General features: G+C 45.8%; 1 protein-coding gene across 21 annotated transcripts in view; it reads left to right on the top strand.

Moving 5' to 3' along the window:
- Positions 1-23,010, top strand: part of Atxn7l1 (ataxin 7 like 1) — a 214,775-nt gene that overhangs the window by 153,747 nt on the left and 38,018 nt on the right. For 10 of the 21 annotated variants that reach the window (XM_020177826.2, XM_074064958.1, XM_074064957.1 and 7 more), the window contains one exon: positions 13,425-13,647. In XM_020177826.2, the coding sequence (XP_020033415.1) occupies positions 13,425-13,647 (223 nt within the window). The other 11 variants (XM_074064965.1, XM_074064961.1, XM_074064960.1 and 8 more) reach the window with 11 other exon arrangements.

The following is a 23,010-nucleotide window of genomic DNA, read 5'->3' as shown; positions in this document are numbered from 1 at the left end:
CTGTGCTTTTTTTTTTTTTTTCAGTCCTGGGGTTTGAACTCCCAGCTTTGTACTTGCAAAGCAAGTGCTCTACTGCTTAAGCCACACCTCCAATCCATTTTGCTCTGGTTATTTTGGAGATGGGGTTCCAAGAACTCTTTGCCTAGGTTGGCTTCAAATGGCTGTACTCCTCATCTCAGCTCCCAAGTAGCTAGGATTATTAGGTGTGAGCCACCATACCTAATAATTAAGTTAAAAGCTACCAGAACTGTTTAACTTTTTTTTAATTAAAGAAAAAATTTCATTTGTGGCTCTGGGGTTTGAACTCAGATTCAGAGCCTTATGCTTGCTCTTTCTTTCTTATTCAGGTACTCTTTCTGTTTGAGCCACTCCACCTGTCCCTTTTTGTGTTGGGTGTTTTTGAGATAGGATCTCCTGAACTACTTGCCAGGGGCCGGCTTTGAACCCTGATCCTCCTGATCTCTGCCTCCTGAGTAGCTAGGATTATAGGCAAGAGCCACTGGTTGGTGCCCAGCAAGAAAAAATTTTAATTGTGGTGAAATAAGACTTACCATCTTCACTATTTTTAATGTTCAATTCAGAGGCATTACGTGCAGTCACTTTGTTATATAACTATCACTGCCCATCTGACTCCAGAGCTCCTCATCCTGCAAAACTGAAACATTGTACCTGTGAATAAATAACTCCCCAACCTCCAACTGCTGGCAGCTGCTATCCTACCTTCTGTCTATGAATTTGACTATTCAGGTACTTCAGATCAGTGGAATCATGCAGGATTTGTCTTTTTGTGACTGGCTTATTTCACTTAGCATAATATCCTCAAAGTTTGTCCATGTCATACCATGTATCAGAATTGCCTTCATTTTGAGGGCTGATTCACACACACACACACCATATTGTCTTTATCTGCCCATCCATCAGTGTATACTTACATTGCTTCCCCCTTTTGCCTATTGTGAACAAAGCTACTCTGAACATACATCTCTTTGGGACCTTGCTTTCAAGTCCTATGGGTATATACCCTCAAGTGGAATTGTTATGGTGATTCCATTTTTAATTGTTTGAGGAACCACTCTATTCTTTTCCATAGTGGCTATACCATTTTACACTCCTGACAACACTTCACAGGCGTTCCATTTTCTCCATAAGCTCACCAACTCTTGTTACTTTTCCTTTTTTTTTTTTCTGTTATGAGACTTGAACTCAGGACTTTACGCTTGCTAGGCAAGTTCGGTAACTGCTTGAGCAATAAATCCAGCCTCCCTCCCCCACCCCTTTTTTTTTTAAAGCATCCTAGTGCCATAAAGTAGCATTTCCTTGTGGTTTTGGCTTGCATTTCCCTAGTGACTAATGAAGTGGAGCATCTTTTCATATGCCCTCTTTAGCCACGTGTGAACTGTCTTAGAATTATCCATTCAGGTCCTTTGCACAGTGTTGAATTGGACTGTGCTTGCCCTCTTTTATATTTAGAGCTAAGCTTCTAAACTTGGCTGCTCCTCAGAAGCTAGAGCAGTGAAAAATTTGCATTTTATTATCTTAAGCCACCTGTTTGCTGAGAGCGTAGACCACCTGCTTGTTCTGCAGGCACCTGAAGTAAGGAGAGAGAGAACAGAGCTGAGAGAGTCAGGTCCAGAGCTCCAGAAGAACCAGCATGCTATGGAGGACTGGCCAAGGGAAGCGCCCGTCTCCGTCCTCCAGGTCCTCCTGGAACTCCAGCAGAGGTCTGGGCAAGCTGTTCAAGTCTGTCTGTGCAGAGACTCGGGCTCGCAGATCCCAGGGCCCACCCTTACATCTGTTACACTCTGCTAAGCATTGCAACAGTCCTCTGGCAGAGGGAACTGTGCTCAGAAGCCCTTGACCTGCTGGTCTAGGGTCTGGAGGACAAGGCTTCTAGCCTAACCTTCAGGAGCACACTATCTCCAGCCAAAGTTGCATGCGAATGACCCAAAGAAGGGTTGATTCTTGGGATGTGGGCGGTTGGCTCACATCCCATTCTCCACACGGATCCCATTCCAAGAAATGGGGTGGTGGACACTGACCAGCACAGGCCCTCCTCCCCACTCCACCCCCAATTCAAAAACTGATTAATTCCTCCCAATTCTGGGAAGTAGCTCTCTCTACAAGAGCAGGAAAGAAAGGAAGCCAAGAACCCAGAGGTCCAAAGCCATGCTGTCACTGAATAATTCTCCCACAGAGACTCACTGACTCTGGCTTTGGTTACATGTCAAGATGCAAAAGAGATGTCCCCACACAGCCTGCCTCACCCAGGCCAGCGGGCCCTGCCTAGCTTTGGGGGGCATCATTTGAGATGACCCCACATCCCTATGGTCTGAAGTTCTCCAGGACGGTGATAGTCAGAGGTCTGCTTTTATTTTTAATTTTAGTTTTCCTTGCTAGAAAGCTCTTCCCACTCAGCTGGAGACTTGAGGTTTATCAGGTAATAGCCGGGTTTTACGAAGTAATATTGGGTAAAACACAGGAGAGGTCCCACTAGAGAATAAAGATACTGAAGCACACTTTCTCGATAGTTTGCTTTTGTTGTTATTTTATTTGTTTGTTTGTAGTGCTGGGGATCAGGCCCAGGGCCTCACACATGCTAGGCAAGTGCTCTTCCACTGAGCAACACCTCTAACCCCTGTTTCTTTTATTAATTGAGATGAGGGTTGGTGGAGCACCTGCCTAAGTTCAAACCCCAGTGCTGCCCCCCCCAAAAAAAACACATGTATTAATTGAGGTGAAATTCACATAATAGAAAATAGAAATTTTAAAATATACAGGACTAGGGGTATAGTTCAGTATAGAGCACATGCTTTGTGTGTGCAAGGCCCTAGGTTTGACCCTAGCACCAAAATAAATAAATGAAGTATACAATTTTGTGGCTGTATAATCACCACCCCCAAAGGAAACCCTAAACCCATTAAATAGCCTCCACCCACCCTCTCACTTTCCTAGCCAGCCTCTGACAACCACTCATCTGTTTTCTGTCGCCATGGTTTTATCTTTTCTCGATAATTCATATATATGATATAACATACAGCCTTTTGTGAACCGTTGTTTTTCTGGGAGCCCATCCCTCTCCCCTAAACCTGCTGTCTTTTGCCACGATCAGGAAATAAACTTTCTAAAATCTCCAGAATGAATGAAAATTCCCCGCTGAAATCCATAGACAAGACATCGCACAGAAGTATTTGCCAGTGGTTACAGTGGCCTCTCTCCTCTCTGCAAGCACAATGCCAGCTATTAAAGTGGATGCTGCCCTTGGAGGGGGCAGGCCCAGAGGGAAGTGGGAACAGGAAGGCCAGAGGCATCTGCAGGCCACCCAGGACCCAGGCAGAGGCAGACAGCAGCTCCAAGAGCCACAGCCACTGTAGCTGGAGTGTGGCCACCATCCTGGGGGCTGCAGAAGGTCCCCAGCCCTCCCTACACAGTGCCAGCTCTCATGAGTATCTGAGGAGTTTGCTGCTTCTGACTGCACCTCGTGTACAACTCAGGAAAACCCAAGTTCATCTGCCAAATTCAGGATACACCCCTGACTGTTCCGGGCTTTTCTTTCTGCCTTTCCTTAATCTCATCTGGGCGTGCTCTCTTAAAGGGGAAGTGCTGTGTTCTGACTGGCTAGGGCCCATAGCCAGGAGCCAGGAAACGGCCTACTACCACCAGTGGCGTTGCCCAGCATGTTTTTGGCCCAGCCTCCTTATCCAAACAGCAAGGCTGCCTTCCCGGGATGTGTAAGTGTGAGCACAGGGCACAGCTGCCACCCAGGATGGTGCAGGGCTGGGCGCAGGTCATGGAAGAGAGAGCCTGGCAGGCCGAGCATGCTGGCAGCTCACTGAGATGAGCCTTAGCAAGTAGACAGCGCTCTTGGTCTGTGGGCAGGGGCTGGAGCGGGGACAGGGCTGGGGTGTGCGGTGGAGAGAGCAGCTGCCTCAGAAAGAGGTCAGGAGTAGGAGGCTGGGTTGGGGGCCAGACTATTTTGAACGGCCCTTCTGGTGGCCCAGCCTGGGGGCTGGGAAGCAGGGGAGTGGAAATTTTTGTAGCACACCTTTCAGAGCTCTGGGGAGCAAGCTATAATGAAGCCTACCACCTCGCCACCCCCACCCCACAGCATAGCATTTTTGAGCAGCTCAAGTGACACTATGTGCCTTTCTAGACTCAGCAGTTGCTTTCCTTTGTCATTTTTATGTGTAATCTGGGTTAAGAACTGTTTCAAGTCGTTTTTATTGAAGTTGTACAAATGGCTTGAAACTAGCATCTTGTGTTTTTTCCTTCTTTCTATTCATGGATGGTCATTGGTCCAGTGTGTGCGCGCCATGGACCCTGAGGACACCATGGTAGCTGGCCCATGGCGGGCTGGCTGGCTCGTAGGATGATCAGCGGTATGTCAGGCCTGGTTTCTTACTAGAGTTTTTTGTTTCCTCTGTAGAATAAAGGGGAGAATTCACACCACTCCCACGTGCACGCATGCACACATGGTTTCTCACTGTGTGCCACGAGTGAGGGACAGACAGTGGGAAGATAGAGCCTTGTCAGCTTTTAGGCCCCTTTCTGTCCTAGGTTTTGTTTGGTAGTGATGGTTGATCTTAAATCATGTAAAAAGTTTTGTTTTCACCAAAATAACTCTGCCCTATTCTTCCAAAAGAAGCAGGAGAGGAGGGAAGAGGAGAGGGGAGAAAAATGTGTGTGTCTATACACATCTGTTGACAGGGCACAGCCACACCCTACTTCAAGACAACTTCCTGTTTGCCACTGCCAACTGCCACTCTAAGGAGAACAGAAATGGTTCCGTTTGTGGCTGCTGCAGGACCATGACAGCCTGTGGGGTGAGTGGCTCTCAGTGGCACTGTGACTTAGCAGTAACTGGGGACTTTGTACCTTCTATTGTAAGAGACCAGAGCCCTGCACTTTCCAGATTGGAGGTTAGTAGACAGAGAAATAAAGCTGTGGTGACCTCTCCTTCTCAGCCCGTATGCCTCAAACAATGTGCTCCTGTAAGACTTTTGAAAATGGAAAAGTTTTAATGCAGAGGCAGGGAGAAGGCTTTGAACTGCCTACTTAGGAAAGTTACTACCTGTGGTTTTTTAAAATCTAGCTTTTGTGTATCAGGAATTTATATTAAGTGCCTAATATGAATGGGCATTGTGGTAGCCACCTCCCACACGTCATCAATCTTCCCATCACTCTTTAACGATGAATATAGTGAGAACTCATTAGGGTGAGACCCTGTGCTATTTTGGCAGGGATAAAGAAGTGAACAGGTCACCTGCCTTCAAGGTGTGTCTAGGAACAGATCACCTAGGCCAGTAAAGCAGCAATTACAGGATGAGATGTGTGCCAAGAGGAAACTTGTCGGTGTGCCTTAGCGGTTCCTCCCAGTTGTAACCTGTGAGGTGAATATACTTGTCCCCTTCTGTAGGTAAGGATACTGGAACTCAGGAGGTTAAGTTACTCTCCCTAAGTCACAGAGCTAATGAGTGATGGAGCTGGGATTGGGGCCCAGATCTTTCTGATTCCAGAGACAGTAGTGTTTGATCTGTTTCTAGTGACTTCCAAAGCTAGTGGAATATGAAAGTCACCTGTTCTTAAAGATGGATTTGAGGACCCTAGCCCTGCTGTCACTAGAGTGCAGGAGCGCCAGCTGCACTGGGTGACCTCTGACCTGTATGTGCAGCCTGGGCACTTCCTCTGCCTCTACTTCCAGTATCCTCCTCTGTGAGGCATGGATAGGGCATGCTGTGACAGACAGAGCTTTTATGTGCGTAGCCCAGGGCACCTGGGTAAAAGCCACTGATGGTGCCACAAGACAGCCTTGGGAAAACTGAGTCCAGCTGTTCTGGTCCAGTTCATGGACCTTCTGCCCAGAGATACCCTGGTCTGGGCCTCCCATTTTGCCAGTGTTGGCTGCACCTGTCCCTTCAGGGCTCCTAGGGTGGGGATGATGTCAGCTGTGCCTTTTTTTTTTTTTCCCTTATGGTTTGAACACTGGACTTCTCACCAGCCATTCCACTGTTTGAACCATGTTTCTAGCTCTGATGATTTTGGAGCTAGGATCTCACGTTTTTTTGCCCAGGCCATCCTGGACCACAATCCTCCTATTTTATGTCACCATGCCCAGCTTCTTTTCCGTTGAGATGAGATCTTGCCAACTTTTTGGGGGGGCTGACCTGGAATCGTGATCCTCCTGATCTCAGCCTCCCAAGTAGCTGGGATGCCAGGCATGTACCACTGAACCCAGCTCTTGGTTAAGATGGAGTCTCAATAACTGTTACCCAGGCTGGCCTTGAATTGCATTCCTCCTAATTTCAGCCTTCCAAGTAGCTAGGATTACAGGCATGAGCCCCAGTGCCCAACCAGATGTGCTCCAACAGCTTATCCAAAACCTGGAAACCACTGATTTCCACTGAAGTCATGATGACTCCCTGTTAACACTCATGTGACTTGTGCAGGGTGTGTGTTTGGTTGTTGTGGGGTGGGGCTCCTTGTCAATTCACCACTACCTTGGTGGATCAGGACACAAGGGAACAGCTGAGGCAATGAAAGGCCTAATGATTTTCAGAGGATTGTAACTCTGGCTGCGGGTGGAGGCCAGCATACCAGAGGGCTGTACATATCCCTCTGGTGTAGGCAGAGCTGCCTTCAGAGAGGCTCCAGCCACTCGGAGCAGTAAACACTATGGTTAGCCTGGAGGGTGCTGCCCTCACGCTGAGGGAGCTTCTGATTACAAAGATCTAGCAATGACAGTGTCTGTCTTATCACTCCTGAGATAACCCAGTACTCATAGCCCAGGACCTGGCATATGGGAGATACCAAACAAGTACTTTTTAGTGAGTAAATGAATGAGGCTTGACTTCACTCATGTTTTTCTCTCCTTCCTACCTTTCTGTTGGCACCTGTTTTCTCTCTTTGTGCCCTTTCTGTTTAAGGACACATTAGTAGTTTTGCTGTTTTTTTTAATCTTTGCCTTTTTGTTAAAGCCATTCAATCAATCTATCCTATATCCTTCCTTTCTTTCTCATCCTCGTATTTATGTTAAGTGCTTTTAGAAAGTAGTGATTAGTGCTTCCATGTTATTTGGGATTTTTTTCATTTTCTGTGCATCTGGGGATGCTATTTCACTTACACATTTCCTTAGATTGAGATAACCCTCATGCCTGTCATTTTCAATTGTCTTATTATAGATTATTCAGGTTGTTTATAGTATTTTTATTACTGTAAACAGTGCTGCTGAGATATCTTTGAACTTTTTTTTCTTTTGGGATATTTCCTTGAGGTCTGTTTTTCAAACTAACATTACCAGATTACTAGATCAAAGGCTGTAAATGCTTTTTAGTTCCTGTTATTATCACCTGGGTGCTCTCCAGAAAAATGTAATCCCTTAAAAGTACTCCTGGCCGTGTATCTGTGTGCTTGCTTCTTGTGGGTTTTCCTTCAAGAAAAGTGCCTGGTTAGGGCATCCCTGGGGATGGATGGAAGTGTTTCCAGCTCTGGAAAATCCCTGGGACTCCCCAGATCCTACCCAACAGTGTCTGGTGCCAGAAATGTGCACCTTAGTATAAATGACAAATAGAAGAGCAGGTGGGAGGCTACCAAGGGGAGAAAGATAAAGAGGATCCCATGCTATCAGACTTCACAGATATATCCTAGGGCAGCTCTGAAAATGGAAAATGCTTTCTTCAGACCCATGGGAGAAGTTGCCTTTCCCAGGCAGTGTGTCATGGTTGAAAAGGGCATTGGCTTTGGAGCCGGACAAACCTGGGCTTTCCTCCCAACTGCTAGGGCTGCGTAACCTTGGTCTTGTTTCGTAATCTTGCTAAGCTTCAGTTTTCCCATCTGCAACAGGAAGCTAACAGGATCAGACCCTCTGTGCAGTTGCTGGGAAGTGGAAAGAAGCTTGCTTGCACAGTACCTGCCACCTAATAGGCACTCAAGAATGCTGCTTTCCCTCCCACTGAATGGATGGATGTGGGGTGACCATATGACCAAGAAACCAACTGGGAGCTCAGGGGGTTTGGGAAATGAGTAGCATGAGCAGTTTAGGCCACTTGCCAATACTGTCTTTGATCAAAGAATTTAGTACCCCAGATAACTCATGTTGTCTCACAGTGGGTAGGGGGTGAAAAGAAGTAAAGGCAACTAACTATAAGTCAATTGATGACAGGTACCTATTCTTTAAGGAACACTTGCCCCTACTCAGGTTCTGACATCTTTTAAGGAGGTACTTGGGTCTGAAGAGGAGGCAGGGGACACTCCAGAAAAATCTCCCAAGCATCCTTGGCTCTGCGTACCACTCTTTGCATGCCATACTTCCTTGACTTTCTCTGTCTTCATTTCCCCCTTGCTGAGGTAAGCTGATTAAATATCCCTGCTCCAACCACCATGGTGCTCTGTTTAGTGCCTAACTATGATTATAATAGGTGATACTACCACCCAGATTCTAGCCGTGACTCCTCCACTGAACAGCCTTGTGACTTTGGGCATATTTCTCAAATGTGGTCTGCTGCTGTTTCACTGCTGCCAACTGGGGGAATGCCTGCCTTACAAAGCAGTTGCAAGATACACCTCGCATGGCTCCTGGTGCCTGCTCTGCCCCTCTCCCCTCCTATTCCAGCTTGCTTTTGGAAGAAGGTACCTTGGAATTCAGGATTTCCTTTATGGAAAGCATCCTGACTGCAGCTGCTAAAGTAAGTAGACTCTACCAATGAGATAGAGCCTGGCTAATGTCTTGCCAAGTACCTGCCCCCTCTGGGTGGAGGCTGACAGAGACTCAGCACTGTCAAATGAGTAAGCCATGTGCTGGCCTCAACCCAAGCTTGCTTGCACAACCATGGCAGGCCACAGGTGACTGTGGTGCCCAAAGTCTATTAGGAGGGCATTGGTCCCTTAAAAAAACATATTGGAAAATTCCCAACAACTTCTTTCTAAAAATGGTACCAGGAGCCACCCTGGATGTCTGTGTCTGCAGCTGACTCGGCCATTCATGAGGCATCTGTGCTGAGGGTTAAATGCAGGACATTGGTGTTATTAGTATGAAAATATCTCAGTGAATAAATGGAGGGGGAAGGGAAGGTTCTGGATTTTTGCTGAAGTGAAACTGCCTGAGGACCTGGTGGGTTTTATTTTCTGAGCAGAAGGACAGAATTGTGAAGATAGAAGGACTGCAGCTCCTAACAGACTTAGAATGCTGAGAGTTGGTGTCTGCAAGCCCCCTGTTTAGCTGGCCCCCAGAAAGGTTCCCTGGGTGTATAGGGAGGATATGGTGAAGCAGTTGCCACAGCCTTGGCCTGGACTTCCTGTGGTGGAAAAGCAAAATCAGTAAAATGATTTGGCTTTGCATTATTTTGGTCTTGAGGGCCCCAAATCTTAGATTGAGGTTGATGTTGGGCTGTGCTACCTGGCACTTCAAAGCTGCCTAATCACCTAAAAGGTATTTCTTTCCTCTCTGTAGGGGAGTCGGCACCCTGCTAAATTGCCATGAGGCAGTGGGGATCAGGGGTACCCCCCCCCCCCGTTAGCTCCTCTAGTCTCTTCTTGTCCAGGATCAATGTGGGAGAACTCAGAATTTATTCACAGCTCTGAAGACATCCCCAGAACTGATGTTCCCCAGCTCTGTGGCCTTGGGCAACTCATATCTCTGGGCCTCAGTTTCCCCATTTGTGGAATAGAAATACTAACAGAACCTCGCTTAAGGAGTTGTAGGAATTAAATACCATAAAGCAAATCAAGTGTGTAGTAGAGTGCCAAAATCTTAGTAAGCTTTTATCACTAATGGTTAAGACAGGGGTGGGACCAGAGGTTCTAGATCACTTGCTAAGTGATGTGTTGATACTGGTGTGTTGGATACTTAGATCTGCGGTGGTTCTGTTGTGATTTTTCAATTTCTCTTCAGTAGGTGAGTGGTTCTTACATTCATCCTTGGCACAGGAACTTGGTTTGGTCTTTCTGTCACATGGTCTGGAAAGAGATGTGTAGCAAGTGCTATAAACTGTTGTAAACTACTTTTGGAACTTCAACTTACTTCAAGAAAATCATTCTGAATCACTTTATAAGTAAATTAGTTTCATATATATATATATATAAAACCCCTGCAAACAATAAGAGAGTAGCTAATCACAGGGAAATGCTTTTTTTCCCTGTAAAATTCCTTAAGTCTATAAAATATTTTAATAATGAGGACTAGAATGTTCTATAAACTCTTTCTGGGCAGCACAATAAGAATCAGAATAATTTTAGGAATCTACATAAGGCAGCCTTTGGCCAAAACTTAGAAAGAAATGCTTGAGCTCAAAGTGGTCAGAATGATTGCAGTATACATCTGGAAGGCTTTACCCAGAGAAATTCAGCCATCTTTTTTCAAGAAATAAAGACCCTGCCATCTTCTATCACCAGCCCACCTACCTCCCCACCAACGGACAAAACTATGTAAGTCATCTACAGATGGGTCTTCACAGACTGAGTAGAAATGGAGTCTTTGTGTGAAATCTGCTCACTCTACCCCATCTGGGGCTTCAATTCTACCCATTTTCAGAAGTTGAACTGCAGCTCACCACCTGAGAGCGGGCTTGACCACTCTGACTCTATTAATTGCATCACTTTAAATCCTTATATTGCCTTCTCATCTGCACCAGTAGGGGGCAAACTTGTTCCCACAGGTCAGGGAACAGAAATGCTGACCTCTTCCTGATACCTTAAAATAGTAATAGATTTAATTCAATCAGAGCAACAAGGAGCAGTTTCACAAGAAATACTGCCTTCAGCTATTTATATCAATACACAATCACACATTAAGCATTAAGTATTTTTATGAATATTCTGTCATATGCAACTCATTCTTTGAATTAGCCATTTAAGAAAGATTTATGGAGATGAAATATTAAAAAAACAAGAAAAACGTTTCTCCATTGATTTAACTTTTTCTTTGAGTTTAGCAGCAGAATCGTGTTGGCCGGGACCGAGAACTAGGATTCTCTGGAAGGTGGCTTTAGAATCACCAGTCCTGCTCATTCATTTTGTCCTTAATGACACCCTTCCTTGTGATTTTGTTTTCTAGTATAATTTTTAACCCTTAGTTAAGAAAAGCAAAGTTTGTCTTTGTTATTCATGCTACTTAGTAATATTTCTGTCTACCCCTCCCACCAGCTTTGAGTAAGTGATAGCAAGTAAATGAAGACTGCAGAAAAGTCTGAAAGAGCTGGAGTAAAAATCAGTCTCATTTCAGAGTCAGAAACCTTTGCCAAAAAAGATGTTGCTAAACAAGAAATTTCTGAAGGGCAGAAAGGACTATGGACTTAAAGCAAGCAGACCTGCTTCTAGTTTTGGCATTGCCTGTCAGCTTTGCTCTGCAAGGCTGGTAACTAATTTATCTAACTAGTCTGAAGGAGATCAGGCTAGTTGACTTTTAAGATCTAGTTCTAACCTTTAACAATTCTAAGTTCTATATTTCCTAATTTCCTGGCATCAAATCTTCTTCATAGTACATTCTGTTTCCTACCTTCCTGAAAGGCAGTTGGCCATGCCCAAGTCCCTATTCCTCACAGAGCTGTTACCCCTGACCTTGGCAGTGACCTTATAATTACCTGGCCTCTTAGGGTCTCTTTTAGCCAGTCAACTGTGAGGGGGATGGAGTCATCTGGCTGCTTCCTGCCTGTCTCATGGGGGTTGTAAAGGCCAGTCCAATTTTACAAAGGATGAATTCTGCCAAGGAAGAGTCTGCCCAAGTGAAATATTTCAATAGTTCAGTTGTAATTATTGCTATAACATCCAGGAATCGTGAGGGATGAGAAGAAAAGGAGCAGATTTAAGCACACTTTGTATTTATGGTAATGCAGTAGAAAGAGGCCTTAGAAGCCACCTAGGGACCCACTTCATTTACAGATAAAGACATGGAAACCAAGAAAGCTTAATGGTGAACTCAAAGCCATAAGCCTACTGTGTGGGGAGCTGGAGCTGGAGCTGGAGCCTAGTTCAAAACAGAGACTTCAGGACTAGCTCTTGGTTTTCAAAACCTTCAAAGGTTTGACTTCTTGGAGTGAGGCATGTATACAAGATCTACTCTGAGCCAATGAAGAAAAATGACCCCACAATGTCTTTCTGTGTAGACAGTGTAAGAACACTGAGCAGGCAAAAATACCCAACAATCAGATGATCCTCAAAAATCCACTCCTCACACCCAATTCTAATTTCTTCAGAAGACTAGAATCAGTCTGCTTTAAGACAGCCTGGCGGCCCATTGGTTTGAGGGAGCACGGAGAAGTCCCAGGGTCCCCTCACTGATGCACAGCACCCAGAAACGTCTCACCAAGGAGAAAGCCTGAGACCACTCTGGACTTATGGGAGAATGTTATCCACCATCTTTGCTTCTCACCTTTGTCATTATCCCAGTCAATCCAGATATGTCACCTCTTATTCTTCCCATCAGAACATCTATTATAATTTCATTTATTTATTCAGTATCTATGAGTTGAACACTTATTATACAAGGGAGCACAAGAGAGTCAGAGAGGACTTGGGACTTCAAGAGACTTTATCTTTTTAGGGCTTTGGATTCTTTCCTGTAAACAGGTACAAAGTTTTGGGGCATATGTAAATGTGCATTTTTCTGGGGTCCTTAACTTTTATCCAATCTGTTACCCTAAAACAATTAAGAACTTCATGCATGTGCTGACCTGATCAGTGTCCTCAGCCTGCCCATTGAGTCAAGATGTTCCAGGCTGACGGCATGTGCACAAGTGAGGTGTCTCTTCGCAGAGCTCTGGCATTTTCTGCAGAACCTCAGGAAGTGTGCCTGCCCTGCCCTGAAGCCCATGCCCCACATCTGTGGCTTCTGCCTCAAGCATTAACAGTGTGTTCCTCCCATAGGTTCAGTGGGTCCTAAACAAACCACAACCAGAGTATGTCAGCAAACTTCCCCTCAGTCCCAAGAAGGGGCAGATGCTGAACCATTTCCTGGTTCTCAAAGAGAACTTTTAAGGTCCTTCTGACTTTCCTTCCTGCTCCTTGTGTGGTGGGTCAAGTTGGAGAATTTCCTATTTGTTCTTCCGAGAGTCCTGCACTGCTCACTACCTTGGGTGACCTCAGAGTCTCTGAGTAGCTATCTGGGGGTCACACTGGCTATGTGTCGGTCTCACTGTGTCATGTGACACCTGGCTATCATGCTACTACTCCTGTGGAAGCGGTTTTGCAAAAGGATAGTAATATCTCCCGTGAGAACCTTGGGGTTAGCTTAGCAGGCCATTTGATACAGAAACGCAGAATGTAATTATTGCTAGCTGGTGGGATAGGAGCCAATGTCAAGACAAACTGTCAGAGGCTTCAGGAATGCCATGTGCAAGGAGAGCACTGCTGTGTGCCTGTGGGGTACATGAGCATGGGTGCATGTGGAACCCATTTGCCATGGTTGCCTGGCTGAGCTCTGTTCTTCTTCCCCATAGAGAGAAGACACAGTTCAATGTGCAGACCTTCTCCCTCTCCAGCGTCTCCAGCCTCCAATCCCAGGACATCACTAACACAGGTGAAAACGAAAGCCTGTCTCAGTGGCCATAGCTCTGCCAGCAGCACCTCAAAGCCATTCAGAACGCCCAAAGACAATCTACTTACCTCCAGCAGCAAACAGCACACAGTCTTTCCTGCAAAAGGATCAAGGGACAAACCATGGTGAGTGTCCAGGGCTAGCAGCCAGCAGCTGTCTGTCCTCACTGCCTGTCCCTGTCACCATGGGAAACAGTGTTTACTCTGGCCTTGTTCCTAGGCGTCATGTTCAGGAATTTGGGGAACTGAGAAGGGAACCCAGAATGATGATACGAAAAAGCTAAATATGAGAGGGAACTTGGGACTTAAAAGTGCTGGGTGCCTGATGGGGATTTCTCTGCTCTTGAAAGCTGAGCCAAGTTGTGTCTAAGAAAAGGGAAACAAGGAAATGTTCTTCAGTTATATGTTACTCTCAATTTTCCACCCCAATGAAGAGAAGCACCGGTGTAAATAATTGAAAGCACTGGTGGTCTGCCCAGCACAGAGCAAGGCAGTGATGCTGCTTCCAGACTCCCACAGGGCCTGCACTCCCAGCTCCTGTGGGCAAGGATGTAGCAGGTGTCTGGGATGTAGCTGGCTATAGAGGAGGAGAGGAAACCCAAGGAAAAGGTTGCCTCTTCAATGGGGAAGGAGAAAGCTGTTTAACATGTGATTGGGCAAAAACAGAGGCTTTTCATTCATTTTTTTGTTGTTGTTGGGACTGGAATGAACTCAGGGCCTCATGCTTGCCAGGCAAGTGCTCTCTCACTTGAGCCACTTCACCAGCCTGTTTTGTTTTGGGTGTTTTTGAGATAGGGTCTCACAAACTATTTCCCCGGTATGGCTTTGAACAGCGATCCTCCTGATTTCTGCCTCCTGAGTAGCTAGGATTATACGCGTGAGTGACCAGCACAAGGCTCACTCATTTTTTAAATCTCAGTCTTTACCAAAAAGTTGGAAAAGGTTCCCGGCAGAATGGACAGATTGACAACCGAACTGAAAATGTATCTCAAAAGCTGTCCACACCCACCATGCTGCACTTAGGACTGGCTTGTTGCAGCATCTTTCAGGCCTCATGAAGGCAGAGAAGGGACAAGTGTGGAGTCTATCTAATTTATATGTTTAAAGAGAAACAGTGTTCTGTTAATTAGTGATAGTTAATTACACTTAACTTCATACATAAGAAAACTATGGAATAAAATCATCCCGCAATGGGTTAGTCACTGTACTCTGGAAATTGTGATGACTTCATAAAAGAGCTAATTATTCAAGATCAATAAAAGAGCCTGTGAAGAGCGAGTGCGGAAAGGTTGGACATGGCTGTGGAGGAGGGGACCTCCCTCCCATCTAGCTGGGGCTCACAAACTAGCTTTGTTCTCTGTGGATTGTTGGAGCTCAGGTCCATCTTCTAGGAGGATGTAGCTATTTAAAGAACACCTAGCCCGAGAGTGACTGCTGATGACTTCTGGCTAGCTTGTGGGCAACATAAGTCTCCAAGGCTCTGCTCTGCAGTCCCTCTTCTCGGTGACCTGGAAGAGCTGAGAGTTTGTTTGCCAAGGCTGCACGATGTCCTGGTATAAGAACAGGCTCTGGATTCACTGCCTGTATACAGACCTCAGCTGGGTAATCTTGGGCAAGTCATTTGATCTTGTTGTCCCTCAGTATCCTTACCTCTAAAATACTAGCTCTACCACCATGGGATTGTTCCAAGAATCAAGTGAGTTATTTTTCATAAAGCAAGCACAACACCTGAATCATAATACATGTTCAATACATACTTAAGGCTAATGTTATCAATAGCATTATATTATCATGCATGCCAAAAGACAGAGCTCTCTTAACCTGGGAGAAATACTGAAGAGTCCAGTCTGCCTAAGAAATTAGGGAAATGCCTCTTCAGACTCAGAGTGCAGATGAAAATGGAAAATGATAAAAAGTTTATTCGGGGTTGGGGATGTAGCTCCATGGTAGCACACTTGCCTAACATGCGCAAGGCCCTGGGTTCAGTTTACCCAGAGTCTAGAGATGAGCCAGAGAGAAATGAACTAAGGAAGGCCAGGCAAAGTGAGATGAGAGGGATCGTGGATGAGCATATATGAACTTGCTTTGTGAAGGAGCAGCCGAAGACTCATCCCACAGCACCCACAAGCATTCTCCCAGGAGGCAGACTTTTAGAGGCCTTGGGAGTTAGGTCAATCTCCACATCCAATGGAGAGTTGACACACTCAATGTATACCTAATGAGACCAGCCAGGGGTATGGCACCTTCAGCTAGAGGCGGGAAGGAATCTGAAGAAACTAGCAGTGTCCAGAGACAAGCAAAGAAAAGAATCCCAAGGAGAGAAATAGCTCTTAGTAAAGAAAGGCTTCAGAAATCAGAGTGAAGAAGAAGGCTAATGGGCCATTGACCTAATTTCAAGTAAGTAGGTGCTCTGGAGACAGCACGGGAACACACTGGTAATGAGGTCAAGCAGTGGTTTGCAGGGTCTCCTAACTGATCTTACCTCTAGTTTGATCAGCTGTTGTCCACCATGGCCAGGAACATGTGTCAGGAAGAGACCAAGTCCCCGAGGCTAGCAAGATGCAGCTTGGAGTTTGAAGGACTCAGTCTCAGTTCTGAATGGTCCCCAGGGTGCAGTGTGGGCTAGAGACCAGAAAAGCAAGTTCAAGACTGGGCTCTGCCACTAACTTTCTGTGTTTCTTGAACAAGTCACTTAACATCTCTGAGTCTCATTTTCAAGCCTGACTATTTTGTGATTATAAATCATAGTCCTCTCAAAAATTCTCAAAGTTCTTCATTGACTGCTAAATTAAGAGTGAGCCCCTCAGCCAAAAATAAGAGGCCCTCTGCAAATCAGCTGTAAATCCCCTAGTTCAATCCTGATCACCCAGTACCACCCCATTACACCAGCTCTCCCCCAGCTCTTCCCCAGTACCTTTGACCAGAACATCCGTCTAGCTCCCTTAACATTAAATGAGCACCTGCTATAATACTGGGTGCCTACTCTATGACAAGCACTAGGGTGGGCAGTCCCCACTAATGTCACATACATAGCTTCGTGTGGATAAGAAAAATGTCTGTGTGCAGCCCCATACCAGGCACACAATTGAATAGTGGTCTCATCCCCCCGTCACTTCTCCAGCCATGCAGCCCATCACCCACATGACTAAATGCTGCAGCCTTGGGGCTACAGAGTTAAAGAAGACCCAAATACTGTTCAGGGAGTCTGTAAGAAGAGACAAAGTGGACACAAAGTATAATGTGATAAGGGCTTTGATAGTGGTAGCACGGGAGAAGGGTGGGTACTCAGAAAAGGTTCATCAGAAGAGGTCACACTTCAGCTGAATTTGAAGTCCAAGTACAGATGCTCCTTGACTTACCACGGGTTGTGTAATTTTTGATTTACAGTAGTAAGTTGAAAGTATTGTTGAGATGCATTTAATATGCCTACCCTATGAACACCATAGCTCGGGCTAGCCTGCCTTAAATGTGCTCCATCCACTAACATCAGCCTACTGTTGGGCAAAATCATCTACCACATGGCCTGTCTTATAGGTGGTAACCATGCGATCATGGGGCTAACTGATCGCTGCAGCTCTCTGCCACTGCCCAGCATCACAATAGAGTAGCATAGCACAGATAGCTAGCTTGGGGACAGATCAAAATGCAAAGTACAGTTTTGGGGCTGGGAATGTAGCTCAGTGGTTCAATGCTTGCCTAGCATGCACAGGCCCTGAGTTCTACCTTCAGCAACCTAAAGAAAGTGCAGTTTCTACAGAATGCACATCACTTTCACACCATCATAAAGTCAAAAATCATAAATGGAACTCATAAGTCAAAGATGTCTGCTGTAAAAAGGAACTAAGCAAAGAAAATGGAATCTTAATGGTAAATTTTATGTGATGTCTATTTTGCCACAATAAAACATTTTTTTAAGAAAGTAGGAAGGATATTCCAGGCAAAGAGAAGAATGTGCAAGAAAATTTGCACATGAGGAGAGGCAGGTCATGAAACCAAACACATAGGCAAGAGCCAGATTATACAGTTCTGTGGTAAATTCAGGACTGCATGGAGCTGTTAAAGGAGCAGTTGTCAGTTGTAATGAGAGTACCCTGACAGCAGTGTAAAGGGGCAGGCCCCTCCTGAAGCATCAAGAACAGTGAGGACATTGATACATAATCCAGGTGAGGTGTGATGACCATCTGGACCCAGGCACAGGTGATAGGCATGTACAGAGGAGCCAGGTGGCAGCAATGTCACAGAGGAGAACTTCACAGGACTTTGGAGCTGGCCATGTGTAGGGCTGGAATACAAGGGAAGCATTTAAGATGATGTCTATGGCTTAGATAACTGGGTGATTGGTCCTCCATTCCTTAACAAAAGGAGAGGACGAGTTCCACTGGGGTTTGAACTGGGTTTTGAAGTATCTGAGAAATATCTACAAAGATGTATCCAGTGAGCATAATTTGGACCTAGAGGTCTGCAGAGAGGTACAGGTAGAATAAAGATTTGAGAGTCTTCTGTGTAAGCAGGGCATTGAGGTCATGGATACCAGGACCTCCCAGGAAAGTATGTGGCATGAGAAGAACAGTGGCCAAGGGAAAAGCCATAGAGAACAGGACAGGGGAAAGGGAGCCATGGAAACAGGGACTGCTAAGCCTGGAGTTCTTTCATAGCACCCTGCCCTCTTCTTTCCCGGCCAAAGTCCCCATTCTTCCTGCCCATTTCACTGGCCACCTTCTGCTCAAGCCCATTTCTCAATCACTTCCTCCTGGTCAATAACCAAATATGCTGTTGTCCTCCCTCTCATTCCCCAGGGTGCATAATCATTGCCTCACTTGTGACGCTTTCTACCTGTGACACTTCCCATGTTCCTCCTGTTCAGCAGTTATTCAGGGTCTCCTGAGCAGTGGCTTCGCACCGGCTCTGCAAACATGGCACCCCTGTCAATAACACTTGTTGAACTGAACAAAGCATATCTGACCATTGAAGGGATTGTAGGGCTCCTGGAGATGAAATCTTTTGTCTAGAAATGTTTAGACTAGTGCTGTCCACTGGAAATGCAACGTATGCCACATGTGCAAATTTAAGTTTTCTAGCAGCCACATTGAAAAAAGTGAGAAGAAACAGATGAAATTAAATTTTAACAACATATTTTCTTTAACCTAATATGTACAAAATGTTATAATTTGAACATATAATAAGTAAACTCGTTTACTTTTTTTTTTCCCCTGCACTGTCCTTGTAGTTCCATGTGTGTTTTATCCTTAGAGTACATCTCAATTTTCATCAGAAACATTTGATTATTTATTGTTAGATTTCATAAAAGCTAGAGATTGTCAAATAGATTCATATACTCAGATTATTCCAAACATACTTAAGCACTTTCTAACAGTTGAGTCACGTATCAGTTTTTAAATTGTAATGAATTTGGATTAGCTAAAATTTAGAATTCTGTTCCACTGAGCCGCATAGTAGCCACATTGTAAGAACCCAGTAGCCACAGTGGCTGGTGGCTGCTGCCTCATACAGCATAGATCTTGACATGTTTTTGGGTGACCCTGGTGGGTCCCTCTTGTTCTTGAACTTGGAGTGTGTTAATGGAGCTGCTAGGCTCTCCTGTGAGGTCGAAGACGAATTTCTTTCTTTCTGCACTCGGCCTGTGGCAGGGAACGGACATGGGAGCTCTAATCAAACCGTGCAGAGAATTCCTGGCTAAAACTCATTCCCGTTGCTCTAAACAGGCTCCACGTTTACCCTTACAGACCAATAAAGCACAGCAGCACCTGATCGTGGGGGTCAGCGACCTCGACATGAGATTTAAGAGTGGGTATGGCATTCCCTTTTCCAAGTAGTTCAAATTCACATAGGCAGCAAGAAAAACCACCACTCCTGAGGTCAGGCTGACCTCCTGGTATTCTCACACAAAATTAAATAGTCTGGTCTTGCTATTTTCACTCTTCTGTGGGTGAGGACATTACAAAGTAGCTGCATGACAAGAAAAGAGAAAAATAGAGCATCTCCATGTTATGATCTCTCCCCTTTGAACTGCCTGACAACACGAGTAGTTTGTCCAGTTGCCCCTTGGCTCAGCACCCAGAATCCAGGCTCAACACCCAGTCTCTCAGAGACTCCCCTCCACTGCTGCTGGACACCCAGGAGGGAGCCAGACACCAGACAGTACCCCACAACGAGTGTCCACATAAGGGCAGAGGTGGGCAAGATGACTTGGTCCACAGGTGAAAATCAAGAGGGAATTAAAGCAGCCCAGCACAATGGTACCACACCGGTAGCCCCAGCTACTTGGGCAAGAGGCTTGTTAAGTCCAGGAGTTTGAGGCCAGCCTGGGAACATAGTGAGACATCATCTAGAGAGACAGAGAGAAAGAGAATTGGTGGCAGTTTGGCTCTTGAGCTACACTGAGCATTTTAGCTTTTACTTAGGCGTCCCTAATCAGCAAGGGACCAGGTCCTGGCAGAGTGACCCAGTCAGCCAGTCTGACTTTCCTAGTGACTGTTGCTTCTCCTCTTGACCCAGCATGGTGAGTTGATGAACCCAAACCCACTGATGGAGGTTCATTGTGGGCAAGAGGTAGGGAGGAGTTGGGAAGAGACTTTCCTCCCTCTGGATGGCTGGTTGCCTTCTCTTTGGGCCTTATCAGCCTGCACGTGTGTGTTGAATGCTAAATATGCTTAGCTATTAAAAATGCAGGAGATGAGCCTGCTGCTCCAGAAAGAAAATGAGCCAAAGCAAAAGAAAAATCAGCAGGCTCCCTGGCCTCCCTGTGCTGCTCTACAGCATAGTGGGGGAGGGGCTCCCTCTCCCCAAGTGGGCAGAGCTCCTCTCAAATGCTTAGAAATGTCAATCCTTCTGGAGTGAAGGGGTCTGGGGGAGCACATGTGCTCTGGAAGTCTTCCCAGTGCTTTATGGAGGGGGAAATGATCATTGAGAGGCTCCAGCCAGACGCTGTGAGAGAAGACTGGGTGGCTTATCTCTTCTTTCCTGATGCTGTCAAGAACTAGGGGCAGGACACAGCTCAGAATTGATAGCTCTCAGAAGACATAGGGAGTTATCTCAGGAGTCCCACTCAGGCTGTGAAATCCTAGCAACCCAAAATGCTGCAGACCCTCCAAAAGACCAACCACCTCCCTAGTTTCTCCTACAGGATGCTTGCAGTACCTCCACCTGGCCTCCTTGCCTCTCGCCCTGCCCTTCTCCAATCCCTCCCACCCCACCAGGATGTTGTAGGCCCCTTCTCTGCTCAGAACTCCTCATTTGTGGTCCTCAGCTGTTTGCCTATGCAGTAGAGCTCTAACCCCTTTGTGATGAACTGCAGAGGGTCAATGGGGAAGACAGGGTGGGAGGTAGATAGGCCAGAATAGTCAAGCATGGGACAGGAGGTCAAGGCCCCTTCCTGGACAGGGAGGCATCAGGAACTTAAACATGCAGGAACTTTACAAGCTGTTTTCCAGATGAGCCAAGAAAAGAACAATTGACAGCTCCTTGGGAGCAAACATCAATGACCTTGTTAAGTCACAGAAGTGTGCAGGAAAAGAGAGCAGGAGATGTGTTTATTTTCAAATAGATGTGTGTGTGTGTGTGTGTGTGTGTGTGTGTGTGTGTGTGTGTGTCTATATATAGGGGAAAAAGTAACTAAGAAAGAAAAAAGAGCGGGGAGGGAAAATGAGACAGGAGGGCTGGAAAGGGCTGAAATGGCTTGGTGGAGGAATTGGTAACCAGGACCACTCATGGTTGCAGGGCACATTGTAATTTTCAGATGCTTTCATAGCCCCTCTTCCAACTAAGCCTCAAGACTGCTATTCCCTGATGTTGAGAAAACTGAGCCCCAAAGACAGGAAGTGAAGATCTTACACGGCTAGACAGGGGCAGAGCTGGGACTCCATCCTGGTCTCTGGCTTCCCGGGCTGTGATCAAGAGCACCACTCTTAGAACCCTGAGTATGCCCTTCATTTTGCTAAATGATCTGGAGCTGCTCTTTCTACAGTTTTTCTACTGCTCTTTTTTAGTTCCTCATCTGTAAAATGGAAGTGAAGATTAAATGTGGTATTCTGCAAGAGTGAGTGACCCACTCACTGCCCAGTGTATGGTAGGTGGGTGCTCAGTGTGTGACTCTATGAGCTCACATCTCACTTCTGTCATACTCTGTCTCATCTGCCAGGAAGAGAGAGATAGAGGCTGGTCCTCCCTTGAAGCATCTGTTCTTTCCAAGCATTAGTAGAGAGCTGGTTTGGTTTTTATTGTATTACGTGATTTAACCTTTACCAAGAGCACTAATTCATTCAACAAACATTTACTGAGTCCTTCCTAAATGCCAGATAATGAATGTGCTGTTGGGGGAATTCCAGAGTGGCATATTCCCTATGACAGGGTCTCTGTCCTCAGGTAGGTCACAGACTGGTCCAGACACATAGCTATAGAAATAAAACCTCGCCACTGGACATGTTGTGTGTGACAGAAGCACCTAGGAAGGAACAGCTAGCACTGAGAGAACAGACATTTCCTCAACATATGGACAGGTGGGGATGATCATGAGAGGAGGGAGGGCACACCAGCAGAAGAGCCCAGCCCACAGAAAGGCAGAAGTCCAGCAGAGCTGTAGGAGAAGGTAAAATAGGCCAGATCAAGAAGGTTGAGCTTGGTACTCTAAGCAGTGGAGAGCCCCCAAAACCTTGAATGGTCAGATGCTTTGGTGACTGAGTACAGATGGGTTAGAACACACAGGAAGTCAAGACATAAAGATTGGTAGAAGGAAATTTCTGGGGTTTTTTCCTTTTCTTTTGTTCAAAGCTGGGAATTGAACCTGAGGCCTTGCACATGTGTAGAGACAAGTGCTCTCTGACTGGTGATGGGAGTTTTCATCAAGATTTAGGCCATGACGCTGAGGCCCATGCTAATTGTGCAGAACGGTCCTCTTTTTAATAGCTGTTTAAGAAGTACACTTTGGGGCTGGGTGCATGGCTCAAGTGATAGAGCACCTGCCTAGCAGGTGTGAGGCCCTGATCAAACCCAAACCCCAGTATGTGGAAGAAAGGAAAGAAGGAAGGGAGGGAGGGAAGGAGAGGTACTTTGGTCAGACTGATTTGTGATAGACTGAATGTCAGGGAAGAGCCAAGGTCTCTTGACTGGATGATTATGTGAGCATAGAATATTTTAAAACTACAAAGTGTTTTTAGTTTGTGACAAAGAATTTTCTGAGTTTTCTGAAGGTCAGTGTAAAGACTAAACTCTTTAAGGGTTTTTAATAATGTACTGTGTTCTGGAGGAGGTGGCTTAGGTGTGAGGTTACCTGCCCAGGATTAAATTCCAGTTCTGAAGAGGGAAAAATAGAGTGAGTGACTGATTGACACCCAGGGCTGTTCCTCTCTGAAGGAAGAGGGAGCAGCTGGTGTCAGGTCTCTGACAAGAGGCTGGGGCCATCACAAATAGCCAGATACATTCTGCCATTTCCCCATCTCCTGTGTGCTCCCAATATCTATATGGTAAAGGCAA

Source organism: Castor canadensis, chromosome 2 (genome assembly GCF_047511655.1).
Source record: "Castor canadensis chromosome 2, mCasCan1.hap1v2, whole genome shotgun sequence".
Classification (NCBI taxonomy): domain Eukaryota; kingdom Metazoa; phylum Chordata; class Mammalia; order Rodentia; family Castoridae; genus Castor; species Castor canadensis.
Note: the sequence above shows the minus strand (reverse complement) of the source record. Positions and strands in the feature narration are given on the sequence as shown.